Genomic DNA, 18,952 nt, shown 5'->3' on the forward strand with positions numbered 1-18,952 from the left:
TTTATGACTGCCCTTTCAAATTGAGTTGACGTTGGCGAAGGGACTCATAAGTTGCTGGTGCAGCCTGACTGCAAACACGATTGCCTAAGCCCTGGTTCCCCAGCAAACCAGGCTGGGACTTCTTTTTCACCAAAATGAGCTTGGGTGTGCCTGAAAGTCTAAGGAGTTCTTGGTTCCAGTTCTACATTTTGGATCCATTTTGACCACTGTCCATCTAAGTGAGAAGACTTCTGTGTAACCAGAGTGGTTGAAGAGCCTGGAGATTGCTCTGTAAAGCTGAAATCAACAGCTCACTTACGCTGGGATTTCAAAATTTACAGCTGTATTATGTTGGTGGGTGAAAAACCTTTTCCTTCAGGGAGTTTTATACATATATGGCATGTGAGAAATTTCTCAACAAATGAAAAATAGATGATTTTCTCTGCTAGCACTTCCTGAGATATTCTGTAAAATACCCAAACTGAAAAAGTCGTTTCTGAAAGTGGTGTTAATTAAAACTGAATATTTGAATGGTAAAAGTCTAGCCAGGTGAGCTTGAAACCCTAATATTCAATTTTTATGTCTTTGGCTTGGAAGTAGGAGCATTGCTGCTCATTTCTTACACAGCCTCTGCCCCTATAACATTTGGAAAACTTTCTCATGTGCTATCAGTTTTAAAGGCCAGCTTTTAACCAGCTGAAGATTGTATATAAATTAAATGAGGGTCTAAATTAAATGATGACTGCAGCCTCTTTACATAAGCTCTCCTGCTGCAAGTGTACAGCAGAAGGTTTGGCACTGTGGAGGTGTTTTACAGGTGCCTCCTATGAGATATTTGTGAATAGAATGTCCTAATCTAAGTTATGCTCGATGTTTCTTTTAAGCCAAAGGGGGTTTATGTTAAGTTAAAATGATTTTGTGTGTGTGTTTTCCTTCTTTGTATCTTCATATATAGTGTGCTGCTGATTGCCCCTGGTTAAATTTAAAAGCCTTAGAGAAATAGAAGTGTGTTTTTAGGGAAATTTAGAAGAAAGTCACCCTGAGAACTAAGGTGAGAACACTACTGGTCTTGCAATCATGAGGAAATCACAGGGAAAAATATTGAATGTAAGGAATGAGTTACAGTCAGTGCTCTGTAAAGGTGAGGAGCGCTTTTATTTCTAGATCAGTGTGGCAGGTGGATAGTTGGGTTCTGCGGGGAGTTTTTCTCTCTACAGATCGTTGTATCTCCCTCACCAAGCAGGAGTTAAGCTGGGAGGACTAAAGAGAGGTACCACCTCCCAGGAAGCTTTCTGCGTGCTGATGTTGAGGTTGCACTGAATTTCTTTCTGCGTTATGTGCAGTGAGAGCTGGAACAGTGCAAGGTTGGTGGTATCTGACATCCCGTGCACGCTCTGCTCATACTACAGACGTCATTGCAATTAGTATGTCCCTTACAATCTCGCAGCTGTGCTAAATCTGTGGGGAGCATTGATAGGTCACTGAAAGGGTCATTTTTGATCAAAAATGTTCCTCCTGTGTCCTCTCACAAACCAAAATTCCACGATGGCATCTAATACCTGAAATATAATACTCAAATGTATTTTAAAAGTGTTTACTAGTATGACTAGATTTTTTTAATGGAGGAAAGAGATCATTATTTCCCTTGAAGGCAGAACTCCAAATGCTTTGTTACCTTGATAGGAGTTTCTCGTGACAGCTGACATGATCAACAAGCACAAAATGGTCTTTGAAGACACAACTAGGTAACTTGGCCATCAAAACCCATGTTCGGCTGTCAGAAGCTGGCCAATAATAGCGTTAGGATTTGTGGGTGGCAGCCCCTACCTGGGGGCGATGAACGGCGTGGTGGTGGAAAGGCAGCGTGTCTGTCATCGCCCCCAGGACTGGAGCTCTCTGGTGGGACTTACGGAGATGCTGTTGTAGGTTCAAGAGCAACTTGTGGAGAGCCACCCTTTGCCGTATCGCCCTCCATTGAAGTATTTTCGATTAGCTCTTTATATGTCTATCTGACTGGTTTCTAGCCTGTGCTGAAGTGGTGGCTGCCTTCTGCTGGTGTCCTAAGATTATGCATGGTTTAGCTTGAAAACTCAGTGCTTTCTGCCCCAGACTGGTGCTGGCAGCACAACTCCTGATCTGAGGGCCAAGGGCCGCATCCCCAACATCCCTCTTCTAAAGGAAAAAAATTTACAACCTCAAGCCTTCATTCTGAGAAAGATGCCCTGGATTAATAAGAAAGACCAAGTCAATAATGTGGCAAGAGCTGTTTCGGAGTCTGCAGAAAGCCTGACAGCAGATCAGCTCCCGGCAGTGCTGTGAGTCAATGAGAAACTCACGGCTACTCCTGCTGCATTTACAGATAACTGGTAAATAATCTGAAATCTTGCTGACTCTGGTTATCACTTAATCGTTTTCTTTCCTGTATTTGGATCGATACAGAGAGGGACTCTACAGAGTACATGTTGCAGTGCAGACAGGAAATCTCCAGGGCTGAAGAGAAGTGCTGTAGTGCCTTTGGAAATAAGATGGGTAATTACACCCATCCGTGTGTGGCCTCTGCTGTCTAATTCTACAGTGCCTCAAAAAAAATGGGAGTCCTTGATCAGTCCCTCCTCCCCAAACATGGAAACAAAAGCATCTCTTGCTCTTACTTGTACATGCAGTGAAAAAGCTAGTGTCTGGCCAGGCATGAGACAAGGACAAATTAAATTATTTGGTGATGTAATTTCTTTTTTTTTTTTCCCTATTCCCCTGCAAATGTAGGACCAAATCAAGAGCTGGTCTAAAATGGTTGAGATGCTGAACACAAGGGAATTACTGCTGTCTACGCCACTTCTGAATTTTATCCAGAGACCAGTTTCGTGAGAAAACTGAAAGGAGACTTTGTGCGTGTTAGCAGTAGTGTAGAATAAATCTGTGTTTTAGTTCAGGCTGCTCACCAGAAGGTGACATTTATATAACAATCTTCCAGTAGGTGTGTTATGTTTTACTAGAAGCCAGTTCAAATAAAGCTTATGTAATTTATAATGGCCTATTCCACAACACTTGCTAGGTTGAAAAGAGCCAACTAATAAAGACGTATTAACTTACAGAATCACTTAGGGGGCTAATAACCCTTCCTTTGGGCGTATGGGTCTGGCTTTAATAAACTTTAAATCTGCTTTTTGTCCTTTTAAACAGGAAGGATCTGATAGTGAGAAAGGTTGAGCACTCAGAATTTCAGCTAAAATCGATGGCGTGCGTTCAACACCTTGGAAAACCAGCCCCTAAATCAATGTCAATTGATTCTGAAGTCAAACTGGTTGAGTTGAGGAGCCTGGAAAAACTCGGGGGATGCTTAGCTGGGCATATGGAAACTCTTAAGTCCAATTATGGGTGATAGCCACCTTGCTATCGCCTCCGGGAGGCTGGCTGGAAAATAGGTTCAAGCGGTGGGTGTCTCTGCTTCTCGCTATCTCCCACCCCTCAACTGGAAATTTTGAAAATATGTTTAACTAAAAATCCAACTTTCTGCTGAAATCAAAAGGGGGGGGACATAATTTGACAATTTGTAATAGCAATTCCCAAGTGTAAGCCACTTAATACCAAAAGGAAACAGCAGTGATGGAATGTCCACTTAAGGGGTGTCCGCTTAATGGAAAAAAAAAATGTTTAATGGTTGGCGCTGTGTCATGTTCTTACGCAGAAAACATTTGAGACTAAGGAGCTACGGAGCCGGGAATCCTCTCTCCCAGAATTGCCTCTTTGCAGATGGGGTTGAGATATGTTTGTGGACGGGGACTTATTGTTTGCTCAGTGCCAAACCTGCTCTAGTAACTTCTGCCAGCTTCAGCCCACGTCTGCACGCTGGTTTCCTCCTTGCTACACCTGCGCTCACGGGCACGCACGCCTACCCACGCAGGAGCAGTGGTCGGCATCCCGGGCACCCAACCAGCCTTTCTGGGGTGCAGGGGTGTCTGCCTCGAGAGCTGTATGTAACTTCAGGGGCAGGCGCTGGCTATTCCCACATTAAATCGTGTTTCTTCAAGGTGCCTTTATCTGAGTAGCATTGCTTGGTCCTTCAGCCCTCATTCATTTTATTATTGTGTTAGTTATATCGCTAGAGCGATCTGTTGGCAATGAGGAGTTGTGAGGGAGCGCAGTGAGATTTGCTTATATTAATCCGGCAAATCCTACAGCATTTCCCATTTCATGCTTGGATAATGCATGATCTTCCTCCTGAGTCTCTGGCACCTCTGGGGCTTTGGCAGACCAGGAGGTACCTGGCGGTTGGGGCTATCAAACCCATCCATCGCTTCTAAAATGACGGAAAGAGCGGAAAAGATTTCTCCTTGCTCTGGCACCAGGTCAGCACTTATCAGTCTCCACCCATCTCACTACAGGTTTCCGAAGTCAGCTCTAAGCATGGCGTAGCTGCCATTTCAGCTGTCAAGCTGCCAAATATTTTCCATCTTCAGCACTGTACCATGGTGTCTTCTTCAGCTCTTGCAGCAGCAGCAGCACCACGCTGCCAGTGGCTGGGGGTCATCTGAAGGGCTGGAGCATGCCAGCAGCCTTTCTTCAGGCATCTCTTCCAGAAGCACAGTGTTCACCAAGACATGAGCCTGGACAGCCGATGGGGTAAGGGCTAGGGAGGGTTTGCAGGACTTGGGAAAGGAGGGAGGTAGGAGTGAGCATGGGCACCCGACGTACAGGCATGTCACTGCTCCTTTCGCTTGTGCAGCGTGGTGGAGGCTGGCTTTTCAGACCAAGGGGTCTGTCAGCTAGCCAGCAATTTAAGCAGTGGGTTTTGGTTGATTGTTCTGGGAAAATTTTTTAACTGTAGTGAAAGCCACGTCGTATGGAAGTAGAAATCGGGAAGGTTTATCAGTATAACTGCATAAACGGACGGCTGCGTGGGCAAATGCCTTCAAGTTCAAACACGGCTTATGTTAGCGAAAATGTGTTCTTACCACTATAGTTTTGGTTAAAAGAAGCTACACGAGCAGAGTCACGCTTACTCTGATCCAACTGTGACTGGGCTTTTACTGATACAGAAAGGTGGTTCAAGAAAGCCAACCTCCAGGCTTCACTCAGGGTCGCAGGGTCGGTGAGGCCCGTGATTTCAGGGCAGAACTGCCAACTGTTTCAACCCGGGGACACTGTGTCCCTAGCTATTGTGTCATGGGTGTCCTGGACTGTTCCTGGCCAGCTTGTGTAGTTTTACAGCTTCTGGGAGGTGGGGAAACGCGGTTGAGTTCACAAGAGGGAAGGTTGCACGGAAGTCTGTGGTTTCACGTCCGCTGGTGCCTTCTTTGGGTTTTGTATGTGAAATGACGTCTGGCGGACTGCGGGTCTGCATCATGGTGCTAGCGCCTTGGGGATGGACTGCCTCGCTCCCTCCCTTCCTTTTCGGCGACGGAGCAAGCCTGAGGGCAGCAGCCCTCGCACATGGTGGCTACAGCAGTATTTTCCTTCGTGATCTGTAATGGTCTGAGACCTGCTCCTCGCCTGAAGGCTGGAAGTGGGCTGTGCACTGGCAATGTTCACTGGAACATCTTCGGGGACCGACTGTACAAGGACTCACTGCCTACAGTCTCTCTGGATACACCTCGACAGGACAGTGGCTGTTACGGCCTGTCCTGGCCGTGGTGCTCAGATAACGAGGCTGCCTCATGCACTCCCATTCACATAGACTTGAAGGAATATGTGTCCTGGGTCCCTCTGGACTCAGACCTGGTGGGAGGTGGGTAACCATGACCCTGTGGTCCTCTGCGACCTCAGGGCTCATTCTGTTCAGTCCCGTTTCTTTAATAAAACTGCTAACCAAAAGAACAACTGTTGGGTTTCAGTCTCACAACCCAACTTCAAAAATAACGTTGCAAAGTTGACCTGGCCTGCTTACCCCAGATCTGATTTTACTGTGTCAGGGGTAATTAAGTGGCAAAGAAAAACTAAGCATACGGTGATGTTTCAAGGAGAAACAACCTGCTCGGGACATGAAACACATAGAAAATATTGGTCTTGTCTCATTTTCAAGGTCCTCTCTCCCCCCACTTCATGGGAATTTTTGCTAATGGCTTTAATGAGAAATATCAGATCCTTATTTAATGGGGATTTCTGAATTTGTGCAATACATACTGGAAGTGTTCCTGCAGTCAGTAAGGATTCTTACAACCATACTTAGTGTGGCAGAGGAGGAGGAAGGAAGTTTTCTACCATACATGCAGGAATATTTCTCAACAAAGGAGTTTCCCCACCCACATTGCCAGCACGAGAGTCTCTTCAGAGGATGTCAGTTTGGGGCTCCACCACACGTGTGCTTCTGCTCCCTGCTGACGGGAAAGGGAGATACTCAAGCGTGTTTAATACACCCTGTAGTACTTGCTGCTCTTGTTATTAACTTTCATTACTGCAGCACTTTAAGGCCCCAGGCACGAAGAGGAACCCAGCTGTGCCACATTTGTCTAAAAGCAGAAGAAAAACATAATCCTTCTCTGAAAAGGTTGTGGCTGAGGATGTCTCTTTCAAACGTACAGCGGGGAGCTTGAGATTTTGAAATAGGAGTATGTGGAGGGGTAGCCGACACCCGCACGCTGTCTTCTATTGCCGAGTTTAACGCCTGGGATTAAAGCGTCCACAACGCTTTTAGGGTGACTGGAGTGTGAAATGCCTGCTGGTAGTCTGGGCTTGAGGATTCTTGGCCTTGCCCTGGCTGCTACATCAGGGCGCTCCAAGGAGAGCCTGGTCTGGAGCCGGTTCTGTGCAAGAAATGGCTGAGTAGGAGACTCTTCAATGTGGAAGAGAAATAACTGTGATAATATGCGATAGAGGTTTACAAACCCAAGACTGGCACAGAGAGAGTGGGTGGGGATCAACTATTCACCATCTACTGACTTTGTCAGAGCTAGTTGACAAGAAAATAGAGAATAGGAAGGAAGTGCTTCAGATCCTCAAGTGAAAAGAGGACAAATCCTTGATTCTCAGGCAAAACTCTCCTGAAATCCGGTCAGATGGTGCCTGTACAAGCAGGGTGAGGCTGCTTGTGTTGTCTTCGGGACTTCGTGACTAGGCCCATTCTAGACCTGCTCTGGATTCACTGAATGGCACCACTTTTTGGCAGCTACCCTGTGAAGGCTGTTGTATTAGCAGTGACTGCTGGAGGTTGGACAGAGGTAGGTGTTAGGAAACATCCCTGTAGCTTCCCTGCTTCTAACGCTCTATCCCCAAGCACCTGCTGATGGCTATGGTCGGCAACAGGATATTGGGATGGACGGACCTCTGGTCTGAACTCATCCTCTTCATGTTGTAAGACGAACCTTCCTTTGCAGGGCCAGCGTGTGGGTGCCCGTGTCCCCCACGCACAGGCACCGGTGCCCGTTTCTGACGAGCACGTCGCCGTGGCGGGGTGCGGGAAGGGGACGTGATACACCCAGTCAATGCCATGCTCCTTGGCCCAGGTGTTAATGAGATTGTTTTGGAAATGAGTCCCGTTGTCGGATTCAATTCTTCCAGGGGTGCCGTGTCGCCCTAAAACTTGCTTTTCAAGGCCCAAGATAGTGTTCTGGGCAGTGGCATGGGTCATGGGGTATGTTTCCAACCATCCAGCCGTTGCTTCCACCATTATAAGCACATGCTGCTTCCCGTGGCGGGTTCATGGTAGTGGGATATAATCAACCTGCCAGGCTTCCCCGTATTGATATTTCAGCCATCCTCCTCTCTACCAAAAAGGCTTTTGCCGCTTAGCTTGTTTGATTACGGCACATGTTTGACATTCCTGGATAACCTGTGCAATGGCATCAATGGTCAAGTCCACCCCTCGATCACGAGCCCATTTGTATGTTGCATCCCTTCCTAAATGTCCTGATGTGTCATGGGCCCATCGAGCTATAAATAGCTCTCCCTTATGTTCCCAATCCAGATCCACCTGAGCCACTTCAATTCCAGCAGCCTGGTCCACCTGCTCATTGTTTCGATGTTCTTCAGTGGCACGACTCTGGGGTATGTGAGCATCTACGTGACGTACTTTTACAACCAGGTTCTCTACCCGAGCAGCAATATCTTGCCATAATTCAGCAGCCCAGATGGGCTTACCTCTGCGCTGCCAGTTGCTCTGCTTCCATTGCTGTAGCCACCCCCACAGGGCATTTGCCACCATCCATGAGTCAGTATAGAGATAAAGTACTGGCCATTTTCCTCGTACCCTTCTCAGCTTGCTCAAACAAGTTTGGGGTCAGTCTGTCTCTGTCCACAGCCGAGACACAAGCACACATGGAGGGAGCAAGATTATCTTCGTATTCTCGGAGTTGCCTGGCCAGTTCATCTATAGTTGGTGCCTCAATGTCTGTCCAGTTCGTTATCGCCAGGGTGTGGGCATATGACATCGCTGCATTTCATACAAACTTTCGCCACACGGACCGTGTGCCCCGGATTTCATCCGGGTCTTTGCATGCCTGGTCATTATAGACCACCTCCAACACGGCTAATTCCCTCAGATACTGGATGCCCCCCTCAATGCTGGTCCATTTCCTTCGAGAATTTGCGAGTTCTTCCTTGGAGGGATACATGTCCTTCACACTTGACAGGAGTCGCTGCCAAAGACTGAGGACTCCTGCCTTTTTTCCAATCCCTTTGTCAATGGCCTTATCCTTCACAAGGCATCCCAGCTGCCGGGCTTCCTTACCCTCTAATTCCTGACTGCTGGCCCCAATATCCCAGCATCGAAGCAACCAGCTGAGAATTAGCTCACCTGGTTGACGGCTAAAATCTTTTCGCATATCTGGCAGCTCACTTAGGGATAGGGGGCGGGTGGTTTCTGTCTCATTGATTATCTCAGTCTCTTCTTCCTCCTGTTCTTGTGGCTGCTCTGCTGCAGAACAGGCTGCCTCTTCTGATTCTTTCTCCCTCTCAGGAGAAGCTTCTTCATCCCTTACTAAACGAGCTGGCTTCCGCTTCCACTGTTTCTTTTTAGTTATAGGGGCGACTGATACAGTGCCTGGTTTATTTCCCCTCTCTTCTCCCTGAGGGTGCTGCACAGTATCGAGCAGTGTTTGGGTCATCTGTCCCGGCTGTGTCCCCTCCCAACTTCCCGTGCCCGCCCAGCCCACTCACCGGTGGGGCGGTGTGAGGAGCAGAAAAGGCCTTGACTGTGTGTGAGGCGGTGTGAGGGGCAGAAAAGGCCTTGACTGTGTGTGAGGCGGTGTGAGGGGGAGAAAATGCCTTGACTGTGTGTGAGGCGGTGTGAGGGGCAGAAAAGGCCTTGACTGTGTGTGAGGCGGTGTGAGGAGCAGAAAAGGCCTTGACTGTGTGTGAGGCGGTGTGAGGAGCAGAAAAGGCCTTGACTCCGTGTGAGGCGGTGTGAGGAGCAGAAAAGGCCTTGACTCCGTGTGAGGCGGTGTGAGGAGCAGAAAAGGCCTTGACTGTGTGTGAGGCGGTGTGAGGAGCAGAAAAGGCCCTGACTGTGTGTGAGGCGGTGTCAGGAGCAGAAAAGGCCTTGACTGTGTGTGAGGCGGTGTGAGGAGCAGAAAAGGCCTTGACTGTGTGTGAGGCGGTGTGAGGGGCAGAAAAGGCCTTGACTGTGTGTGAGGTGGTGTGAGGGGCAGAAAAGGCCTTGACTCTGTGTGAGGCGGTGTGAGGGGCAGAAAAGGCCTTGACTGTGTGTGAGGCGGTGTGAGGAGCAGAAAAGGCCTTGACTGTGTGTGAGGCGGTGTGAGGGGCAGAAAAGGCCTTGACTCTGTGTGAGGCGGTGTGAGGAGCAGAAAAGGCCTTGACTGTGTGTGAGGTGGTGTGAGGGGCAGAAAAGGCCTTGACTGTGTGTGAGGTGGTGTGAGGGGCAGAAAAGGCCTTGACTGTGTGTGAGGTGGTGTGAGGGGCAGAAAAGGCCTTGACTCTGTGTGAGCGCTGCTCAGCAGTAACTAAAAGATCCCTGCTTTATCATCATTGTTTCCAGCCCAAATCCAAAAGACAGCCCCATACTAGCTGCTCTGAAGAAAGTTAACCCCATCCCAGCCAAAACCTGCACATAGGAGCAGACCTCCCTCCCCACTGGAGCAAGCCAAAGTGGCCTCCAGAGGAACTGCTGGCAGCTTGTGGAGCCCGGGCGTACATGCCCACAAGGTCTAGGTGCCGACCCCCTTGCTGAGCTGGGCTGTAGGGCTGGCCCAGCTGCCCTATCAGCCAAACACCTCCCACCACCCTTCCCTGCCCCGCAGCCTCGCGCCCCGTGCTGGCGGAGCCCGAGGTCAGCCTCTGCAGGGCCAGCGTGTGGGTGCCCGTGTCCCCCACGCACAGGCGCCGGTGCCCGTTTCTGACGAGCACGTCGCCGTGGCGGGGCGCGGGGGGGTGCAGAGGAGCCCCCGCCTCTCCCCGCGGTTCCCCGGCCGGCACAGCCTGTGCCGTTCCCCTGCCCACCAGCACCCAAGCCCCGTCGGGTCCTGTTGGGTGGTTTTCCCACTGCGCCGGCAGAGAAAGAGCAGCAGGAGCCGGCTCCACCTGCAGCCACAGCTCCCTGCCAGCTTGTCTCCTCTGGGACGCCTGCCTCTCAGGGACCTATTAGCACAGGCACCCGTGGAGGATGCCGTCAGGCGAGCCTGGGACTGCGGAGCTGGTTTTCCTGCTCCCGTTTGGGAAAAAGCGCTCTTTGCAGCAGGTGCCAGAGCCGTAGCTGAGAGGAGGGGACTGGGGCCAGGAGCCACGCTTGCTTGAAGAGGTGGCGAGTCCCCGGGTGCCTGCTACAGCCGTGGCCCCTTTTGATCAGCAGGTCTTCTCGCAGGTGGTGCCCAGCCCCGGCGCCTGGCTGCGGGCAGCAGGCTGGGCGTAGAAGCAGCTTGCGAGGAGGCGGGGAGGGCAAGAGCAAGGGCAGGACTTTGCTCAGGCGCTTTGGCCCCCGAGAGCTCTGGAGAGGCGCAACGCCGAAGGTGCAAAAGCGTCCAGTGCTGGCCTGATGCTGAGCCTAGCGGGGCAGTGGGAATTTTGCCAGGGCCGTCAGTGGGCTCAGAGCTGTGCCAGCATTGCCCACGCATGGGCATCTTACCCGTGGGGGCTGCACAGGAAGGAAAAACCCAGGGCAAAAGTGTTCCTAGGGATAAACGGAAAGGAAGCAGAGGTGGCTTTGGGTGGATTTATGCATTGACAGGGGGTGGCCAACGTACCGGGATTCAGCAAAGCCGTGTTTTTCCTTGCCCTTTTTCCCTACACGCAGAGAGCGTAAGAGCTCTTCTGCTTGGTGAAAAAGCGATGCTCGTGACTCGGGAAGAGTAGCTCCAAAGAGCAGAAGGTAACGGAAAGGAAATAGACCAGACACATCGAAATCAACGCATTTAATAAAACAAAACATCTTTTTTTCTTCCCTAAAAGCTGTGTCAAAAATACCTAACTCTACATTGTTTCAAAACGGAGAGAAAGCTCCTTGGTCTGGGGTACACTGTAATTTTTCAAAGCAATGAAGCCAACTAGACAAATGTATTTGGAGGATTGGACTGAATAGGCCAGGCAAGCTTTTTTTCTTTTGCTTCTCTGTTAAAAGCGTCATAGATGGAGTCCTTGGTGACAGGTTTGGCCGGAGCTGCTTCATCTGCGATGCCAACGTGATTTTTCTTGGCTATGCAGGAACTGGTGGTGATGGTGTAGGTGTTGCTTCTGTAGTATTTCATGGCGGACATGCAAAATGTTTCTTTCAGCCCTCTTCTGAAGTTGGCATTATAGATGGAGTAGAGGGTGGGCTTAGAGGCTGACGAACTGAAAGAGATGCAGGTGATGGCCAGGAAAACCACGGAGCTCATTCTGTAGTCTGTTTCCTGCGGGTGCCACAGCTGCGCCACGTAAAAAGGGAGCCAGGACAGGAGAAAGTCCACGTTTAGCATTAAGAACATCTTGATGGTTTTCACTTTTGCTCTTGGGACAATATTCGTCGTCCTCCTGACAGCCCTACCGTCGGTGCCTATCCTCCAAATGTACTTGAAGACCTTCCAGTAGAAGAGGATGATGAGGATGGCTGGGATGAAGAACACCACGCAGAGGTGGACGATACCGTAGATGGCTCCTTCCCAAGAATCAGGGAGGAAAAAGTTGCAGTGGTCGTCGCTGTTGGAGCCGTAGAAGAAGAAAGCCGGTGACGCCAAGAGAGCATCAAAGAGCCAGCAGGCCAGAATCATCTTCTTGGCTCTCTCCCTCGACACTTTGAAGGTCAGGGGGTAGACGATCGTGTAGAATCGGTCCAGGCAGATAGAGAGGAGCACGTAGATCTGGACTCCAGGGGCGAGGTACTGTACGTACCTGACCAGCTTGCACATCACGTTCCCCAGCACCCACCTGCCGTAGGCAAACTGGAGCAGCACGAAGGGCACGCTCGCGACGCTGCTGAGAAGGTCTGCACAAGCCATGGAGACCACAAAATAGTTGGTTGTGGATTGTGTCCTCCTGCTCCTGTGGATCACTAAGCAAACGAGAGAGTTGCCAAAGACGGAAATCAGCCACAGCGCTCCCAAAACGGTGCCGGCTGCTGCAATTTCCCCCGGCCTCGGCTCATACTGCAAGACAGGGTGGTCCCTGCTTGAGCCGGGTCCCGGGGGTGACTCCGCCATCTCGTAGCCAGCCGGAGAGATGGAGGCTTCGGGGAAGCTCTTGTTCTGCAGCAGGAGCAGTAAGGTAGGGAGAACCAAAGGAGCGCTGCTGTTAGCCATGCTGTGGGCCAACATGGCCACGTCTCTTGCTCAGGCTGCACAAAGAGAGAAGAGAAAAGGCTCTATTTAACAAGCAGGTGTGACAAACCTACCCTGAGCAATGAAAGGTAACTTGAAGTAGTACAGGGGCTGCTTAAAGGAGCCGATTTCAGGGAAATGGTCCGAAAGATGCGGTGAGCCTACCTGGGCCAGCGGAGGCCATTCAGTTTCATGCAGATTTTTATGAATTGCCTCTGACTGTCTTAGGACCGGCCTTTCTGCCCTCTGAAAGAGAAATCTGTCCCTTTCACAGCAGCAGACCGAGGCGCAGGTTCGCCAGTGCTGGCGACCTGCAGACCGAGCGAGCGGATTGTGCCCCACTGACCCCAGCAAGGAGCCGCACCTCACGGTGTCCGTGGAAATGGCAGAGACCCAGACCAAGAGTGTCCCCGCTCCCTTGACTTGAGAGGAATCCGTCAAGCGGATAGGCAAAGGAGGCTTTTCTTATCCCGAGAGGTGGAACGGGCAGCACCATTTTCCACGACAGTAACAACTTCATTGCTAAGGAGACTAAGCAGGCAAGCCCTGCTCCCACCCAGTCATTACCACCATTGGTGCTAATATCCCTAAGAGCCCTGCATCTTTTTGTTTCTGGACATAACTTGGGAAGGTAAGTGAGGTCTGCATTTGAAGGCAAAGGCAAAGGGAAGAGGATCAGAGCGGGAGGCCTGGCACCAAGCCGGGTGGGCGCTCCTCACCCGGCATCCTCCTCAGCCCTTCCGCAGGGAGGAAATTGCCATCAAGAGCTGGACATTGTCTACCCTGGCCGTCAACGCTGTCCCCGCACGTCCTGGCCTCCTTAGTTCCCTGCCCAATCAAGGGTAGCATTTCCCGTTGGCCCCCTGAGAAGCCGGTGGCGCGACAACCTCCCCCCAAAAGCTGCAGAAGGCTTTTTGATCAAGGGCAGAGTTTTGATTGAGAAGGCAAGCTGTGGGGAGGAGGTAAATGCCCTCAGGCAGCTGAGGGGTGGGGGGAGCCTTTTGGTTTCCAGCAGCGGAGCCTCGGGTCGTGTCGGTGTAACCGTCACTAGATGCGACTGCCGTCGGCTGCTGCTGCCTCTCTGTGCTCCAGAGAAAACCCGGGGAGAGGGTCGATGTCCTTACCTTGGTCAGGGAGCGCCCAAGCAGCAAGTCTGACTCTTCAGAGCTCACCCTGTGGAGGCCGGCTGTCGAGCGGAGCCCGTCCTCCAGCAGCCTGAAGGCTCTGCAGGTCTGTGGGCGACCCAAGGGCCAACTGAAGGGTTGCCATGAGCAACTGGCCCCAACACAGAACACAGAACACAGAACACGGAACCTCTGCCCACAGCTGTGGGCTTGCTCAGAGCTTGCTCAGCTCCGGGCAGGGACCCGGTCGCCTTGTCTTGGCCTTGGCGCGGGCCAAATTTCTGCCCTCAGGACGCCTCTGTTGACATGACCTGCGGGTTTGCAGGGGTGCGGGGGCTGCCAGATGAGTCTTGCCCCTGCTCTTTTCAAACGCGCCTGGCTCAGCTTACAGTCCCCCCTTTCTCCTTTGCCTCTCAAGTCGGTCCCCTTGGTGCCTTGCCAGACCCTTGCAGTCCTGCCTCCTTCTTTCCACCCTCTGTGCAGGCATTGCCTTGCCTGGGCACTGATAACTTGGCCTTCACGGCTCGGAGCCCAGGTAGTGAACGTCACCAGATCGCTGAGCACGAGGCACAAAAAGAGCTTCGAGCTGGGTTTGCAGGGGATTATGGCTCTGTTCGCTGCCAAAAAGCTCACCGCCAGAGACGGGTAGCAGTTGAACTTGGGGGCCCTCCCTCTTTACCTCTCCAAAGCGGCACCGAGCAGTCGTCCAACGTGGACGCTCGTTGCTGACTACAGCACCGCCCCTCCTGCTGGCACAGGCAATAATCCGTCTGCTTTTGGACGGTGCTTTTCACCTGCCTGGAGGCTCGAGTGACCTCTGTACTTCTGAGCAAGCTCTGAAATAGAGCTCCTGGGACCTAACCGTGTTGTTGCCTCATCCTCATGATAGGAGCAGACCTCCCTCCCCACTGGAGCAAGCCAAAGTGGCCTCCAGAGGAACTGCTGGCAGCTTGTGGAGCCCGGGCGTACATGCCCACAAGGTCTAGGTGCCGACCCCCTTGCTGAGCTGGGCTGTAGGGCTGGCCCAGCTGCCCTATCAGCCAAACACCTCCCACCACCCTCCCCTGCCCCGCAGCCTCGCGCCCCGTGCCGGCGGAGCCCGAGGTCAGCCTCTGCAGGGCCAGTGTGTGGGTGCCCGTGTCCCCCACGCACAGGCGCCGGTGCCCGTTTCTGACGAGCACGTCGCCGTGGCGGGGCGCGGGGGGGTGCAGAGGAGCCCCCGCCTCTCCCCGCAGTTCCCCGGCTGGCACAGCCTGTGCCGTTCCCCTGCCCACCAGCACCCAAGCCCCGTCGGGTGCTGTTGGGTGGTTTTCCCACTGCGCCGGCAGAGAAAGAGCAGCAGGAGCCGGCTCCACCTGCAGCCACAGCTCCCTGCCAGCTTGTCTCCTCTGGGACGCCTGCCTCTCAGGGACCTATTAGCACAGGCACCCGTGGAGGATGCCGTCAGGCGAGCCTGGGACTGCGGAGCTGGTTTTCCTGCTCCCGTTTGGGAAAAAGCGCTCTTTGCAGCAGGTGCCAGAGCCGTAGCTGAGAGGAAGGGACTGGGGCCAGGAGCCACGCTCGCTTGAAGAGGTGGCGAGTGCCCGGGTGCCTGCTACAGCCGTGGCCCCTTTTGATCAGCAGGTCTTCTCGCAGGTGGTGCCCAGCCCCGGCGCCTGGCTGTGGGCAGCAGGCTGGGCGTAGAAGCAGCTTGCGAGGAGGCGGGGAGGGCAAGAGCAAGGGCAGGACTTTGCTCAGGCGCTTTGGCCCCCGAGAGCTCTGGAGAGGCGCAACGCCGAAGGTGCAAAAGCGTCCAGCGCTGGCCTGATGCTGAGCCTAGCGGGGCAGTGGGAATTTTGCCACGGCCGTCAGTGGGCTCAGAGCTGTGCCAGCATTGCCCACGCATGGGCATCTTACCCGTGGGGGCTGCACAGGAAGGAAAAACCCAGGGCAAAATGTTCCTAGGGATAAACGGAAAGGAAGCAGAGGTGACTTTGGGTGGATTTATGCATTGACAGGTGGTGGCCAACGTACCGGGATTCAGCAAAGCTGTGTTTTTCCTTGCCCTTTTTCCCTACACGCAGAGAGCGTAAGAGCTCTTCTGCTTGGTGAAAAAGCGATGCTCGTGACTCGGGGAGAGTAGCTCCAAAGAGCAGAAGGTAACGTGTGGGAAGGCAGGATGCGGGCCCCTGGGTTGGTCCTGTGCAGGGCAGGATGCGGGCCCCTGGGGTGGTCCTGTGCAGCTGATGGATCAGAGCTTGTTCTGAGAGAGACAAAGACGGGCCTGTGGAAAATTACAAGCGAAGCAATAAATAAGGGCTACGTGGCAAGGACTGGGCGTCCTTGAGAAACGGGGATGTAGATAACAAGTAGTTATGATCAAAGTAGAAGGGAGTTATACAGCTGCTCAAACTGCAAGTAGAAGAACATAAACAAAAGTAACTTTTAGGCTCAGCCAATTAGGATCTAACAAGTAAGCGCGTATTAGGTCTAACGGTATAAATATGTGTTGCTTGAATAATAAAGGCGGACTATGCTTTATCACTCATATTGAGTCGGACGCATCCGTTCCTTCAGCCGCGAACCGTCGGTCAACTCCTGGCATCGGGGAACTCCCGACATCTTCGGGAAACTCCCGACAGTAACGGAAAGGAAATAGACCAGACACATCGAAATCAACGCATTTAATAAAACAAAACATCTTTTTTTCTTCCCTAAAAGCTCTCTTAAAAATACCTAACTCTACATTGTTTCAAAACGGAGAGAAAGCTCCTTGGTCTGGGGTACACTGTAATTTTTCAAAGCTATGAAGCCAACTAGACAAATGTATTTGGAGGATTGGACTGAATAGGCCAGGCAAGCTTTTTTTCTTTTGCTTCCCTGTTAAAAGCGTCATAGATGGAGTCCTTGGTGACAGGTTTGGTCGGAGCTGCTTCATCTGCGATGCCAACGTGATTTTTCTTGGCTATGCAGGAACTGGTGGTGATGGTGTAGGCGTTGCTTCTGTAGTATTTCATGGCGGACATGCAAAATGTTTCTTTCAGCCCTCTTCTGAAGTTGGCATTATAGATGGAGTAGAGGGTGGGCTTAGAGGCTGACGAACTGAAAGAGATGCAGGTGACGGCCAGGAAAACCACGGAGCTCATTCTGTAGTCTGTTTCCTGCGGGTGCCACAGCTGCGCCACGTAAAAAGGGAGCCAGGACAGGAGAAAGTCCACGTTTAGCATTAAGAACATCTTGATGGTTTTCACTTTTCTTCTTGGGACAATATTCGTCGTCCTCCTGACAGCCCTACCATCGGTGCCTATCCTCCAAATGTACTTGAAGACCTTCCAGTAGAAGAGGATGATGAGGATGGCTGGGACGAAGAACACCACGCAGAGGTGGACGATACCGTAGATGGCTCCTTCCCAAGAATCAGGGAGGAAAAAGTTGCAGTGGTCGTCGCTGTTGGAGCCGTAGAAGAAGAAAGCCGGTGACGCCAAGAGAGCATCAAAGAGCCAGCAGGCCAGAATCATCTTCTTGGCTCTCTCCCTCGACACTTTGAAGGTCAGGGGGTAGACGATTGTGTAGAATCGATCCAGGCAGATAGAGAGGAGCACGTAGATCTGGACTCCAGGGGCGAGGTACTGTACGTACCTGACCAGCTTGCACATCACGTTCCCCAGCACCCACCTGCCGTAGGCAAACTGGAGCAGCACGAAGGGCACGCTCGCGACGCTGCTGAGAAGGTCTGCACAAGCCATGGAGACCACAAAATAGTTGGTTGTGGATTGTGTCCTCCTGCTCCTGTGGATCACTAAGCAAACGAGAGAGTTGCCAAAGACGGAAATCAGCCACAGCGCTCCCAAAACGGTGCCGGCTGCTGCAATTTCCCCCGGCCTCGGCTCATACTGCAAGACAGGGTGGTCCCTGCTTGAGCCGGGTCCCGGGGGTGACTCCGCCATCTCGTAGCCAGCCGGAGAGATGGAGGCTTCGGGGAAGCTCTTGTTCTGCAGCAGGAGCAGTAAGGTAGGGAGAACCAAAGGAGCGCTGCTGTTAGCCATGCTGTGGGCCAACATGGCCACGTCTCTTGCTCAGGCTGCACAAAGAGAGAAGAGAAAAGGCTCTATTTAACAAGCAGGTGTGACAAACCTACCCTGAGCAATGAAAGGTAACTTGAAGTAGTACAGGGGCTGCTTAAAGGAGCCGATTTCAGGGAAATGGTCCGAAAGATGCGGTGAGCCTACCTGGGCCAGCGGAGGCCATTCAGTTTCATGCAGATTTTTATGAATTGCCTCTGACTGTCTTAGGACCGGCCTTTCTGCCCTCTGAAAGAGAAATCTGTCCCTTTCACAGCAGCAGACCGAGGCGCAGGTTCGCCAGTGCTGGCGACCTGCAGACCGAGCGAGCGGATTGTGCCCCACTGACCCCAGCAAGGAGCCGCACCTCACGGTGTCCGTGGAAATGGCAGAGACCCAGACCAAGAGTGTCCCCGCTCCCTTGACTTGAGAGGAATCCGTCAAGCGGATAGGCAAAGGAGGCTTTTCTTATCCCGAGAGGTGGAACGGGCAGCACCATTTTCCACGACAGTAACAACTTCATTGCTAAGGAGACTAAGCAGGCAAGCCCTGCTCCCACCCAGTCATTACCACCATTGGTGCTAATATCCCTAAGAGCCCTGCATCTTTTTGTTTCTGGACATAACTTGGGAAGGTAAGTGAGGTCTGCATTTGAAGGCAAAGGCAAAGGGAAGAGGATCAGAGCGGGAGGCCTGGCACCAAGCCGGGTGGGCGCTCCTCACCCGGCATCCTCCTCAGCCCTTCCGCAGGGAGGAAATTGCCATCAAGAGCTGGACATTGTCTACCCTGGCCGTCAACGCTGTCCCCGCACGTCCTGGCCTCCTTAGTTCCCTGCCCCATCAAGGGTAGCATTTCCCGTTGGCCCCCTGAGAAGCCGGTGGCGCGACAACCTCCCCCCAAAAGCTGCAGAAGGCTTTTTGATCAAGGGCAGAGTTTTGATTGAGAAGGCAAGCTGTGGGGAGGAGGTAAATGCCCTCAGGCAGCTGAGGGGTGGGGGGAGCCTTTTGGTTTCCAGCAGCGGAGCCTCGGGTCGTGTCGGTGTAACCGTCACTAGATGCGACTGCCATCGTCGGCTGCTGCTGCCTCTCTGTGCTCCGGAGAAAACCCGGGGAGAGGGTCGATGTCCTTACCT

General features: G+C 52.3%; 2 protein-coding genes across 2 annotated transcripts; both read right to left on the reverse strand.

The window, feature by feature from the left end:
* Window positions 1–11,408: 11,408 nt before the first annotated feature.
* LOC132316967 (probable G-protein coupled receptor 19) lies at window positions 11,409–12,653 on the reverse strand. The gene has a single exon (XM_059817112.1). It carries the CDS (start codon window positions 12,651–12,653, stop codon window positions 11,409–11,411), a length of 1,245 nt encoding a protein of 414 aa, XP_059673095.1.
* Window positions 12,654–16,575: 3,922 nt separating this feature from the next.
* LOC132316965 (probable G-protein coupled receptor 19) lies at window positions 16,576–17,820 on the reverse strand. Its single transcript, XM_059817110.1, has one exon. It carries the CDS (start codon window positions 17,818–17,820, stop codon window positions 16,576–16,578), a length of 1,245 nt encoding a protein of 414 aa, XP_059673093.1.
* Window positions 17,821–18,952: the final 1,132 nt, after the last annotated feature.

Source organism: Gavia stellata, chromosome 4 (genome assembly GCF_030936135.1).
Source record: "Gavia stellata isolate bGavSte3 chromosome 4, bGavSte3.hap2, whole genome shotgun sequence".
NCBI classification, from domain to species: domain Eukaryota; kingdom Metazoa; phylum Chordata; class Aves; order Gaviiformes; family Gaviidae; genus Gavia; species Gavia stellata.

Excerpts from the sequence above, each read along its gene's own strand:
- LOC132316967 (XM_059817112.1), bottom strand. The coding sequence starts at position 12,653 with ATGTTGGCCCACAGCATGGCTAACAGCAGCGCTCCTTTGGTTCTCCCT.
- LOC132316965 (XM_059817110.1), bottom strand. The coding sequence starts at position 17,820 with ATGTTGGCCCACAGCATGGCTAACAGCAGCGCTCCTTTGGTTCTCCCT.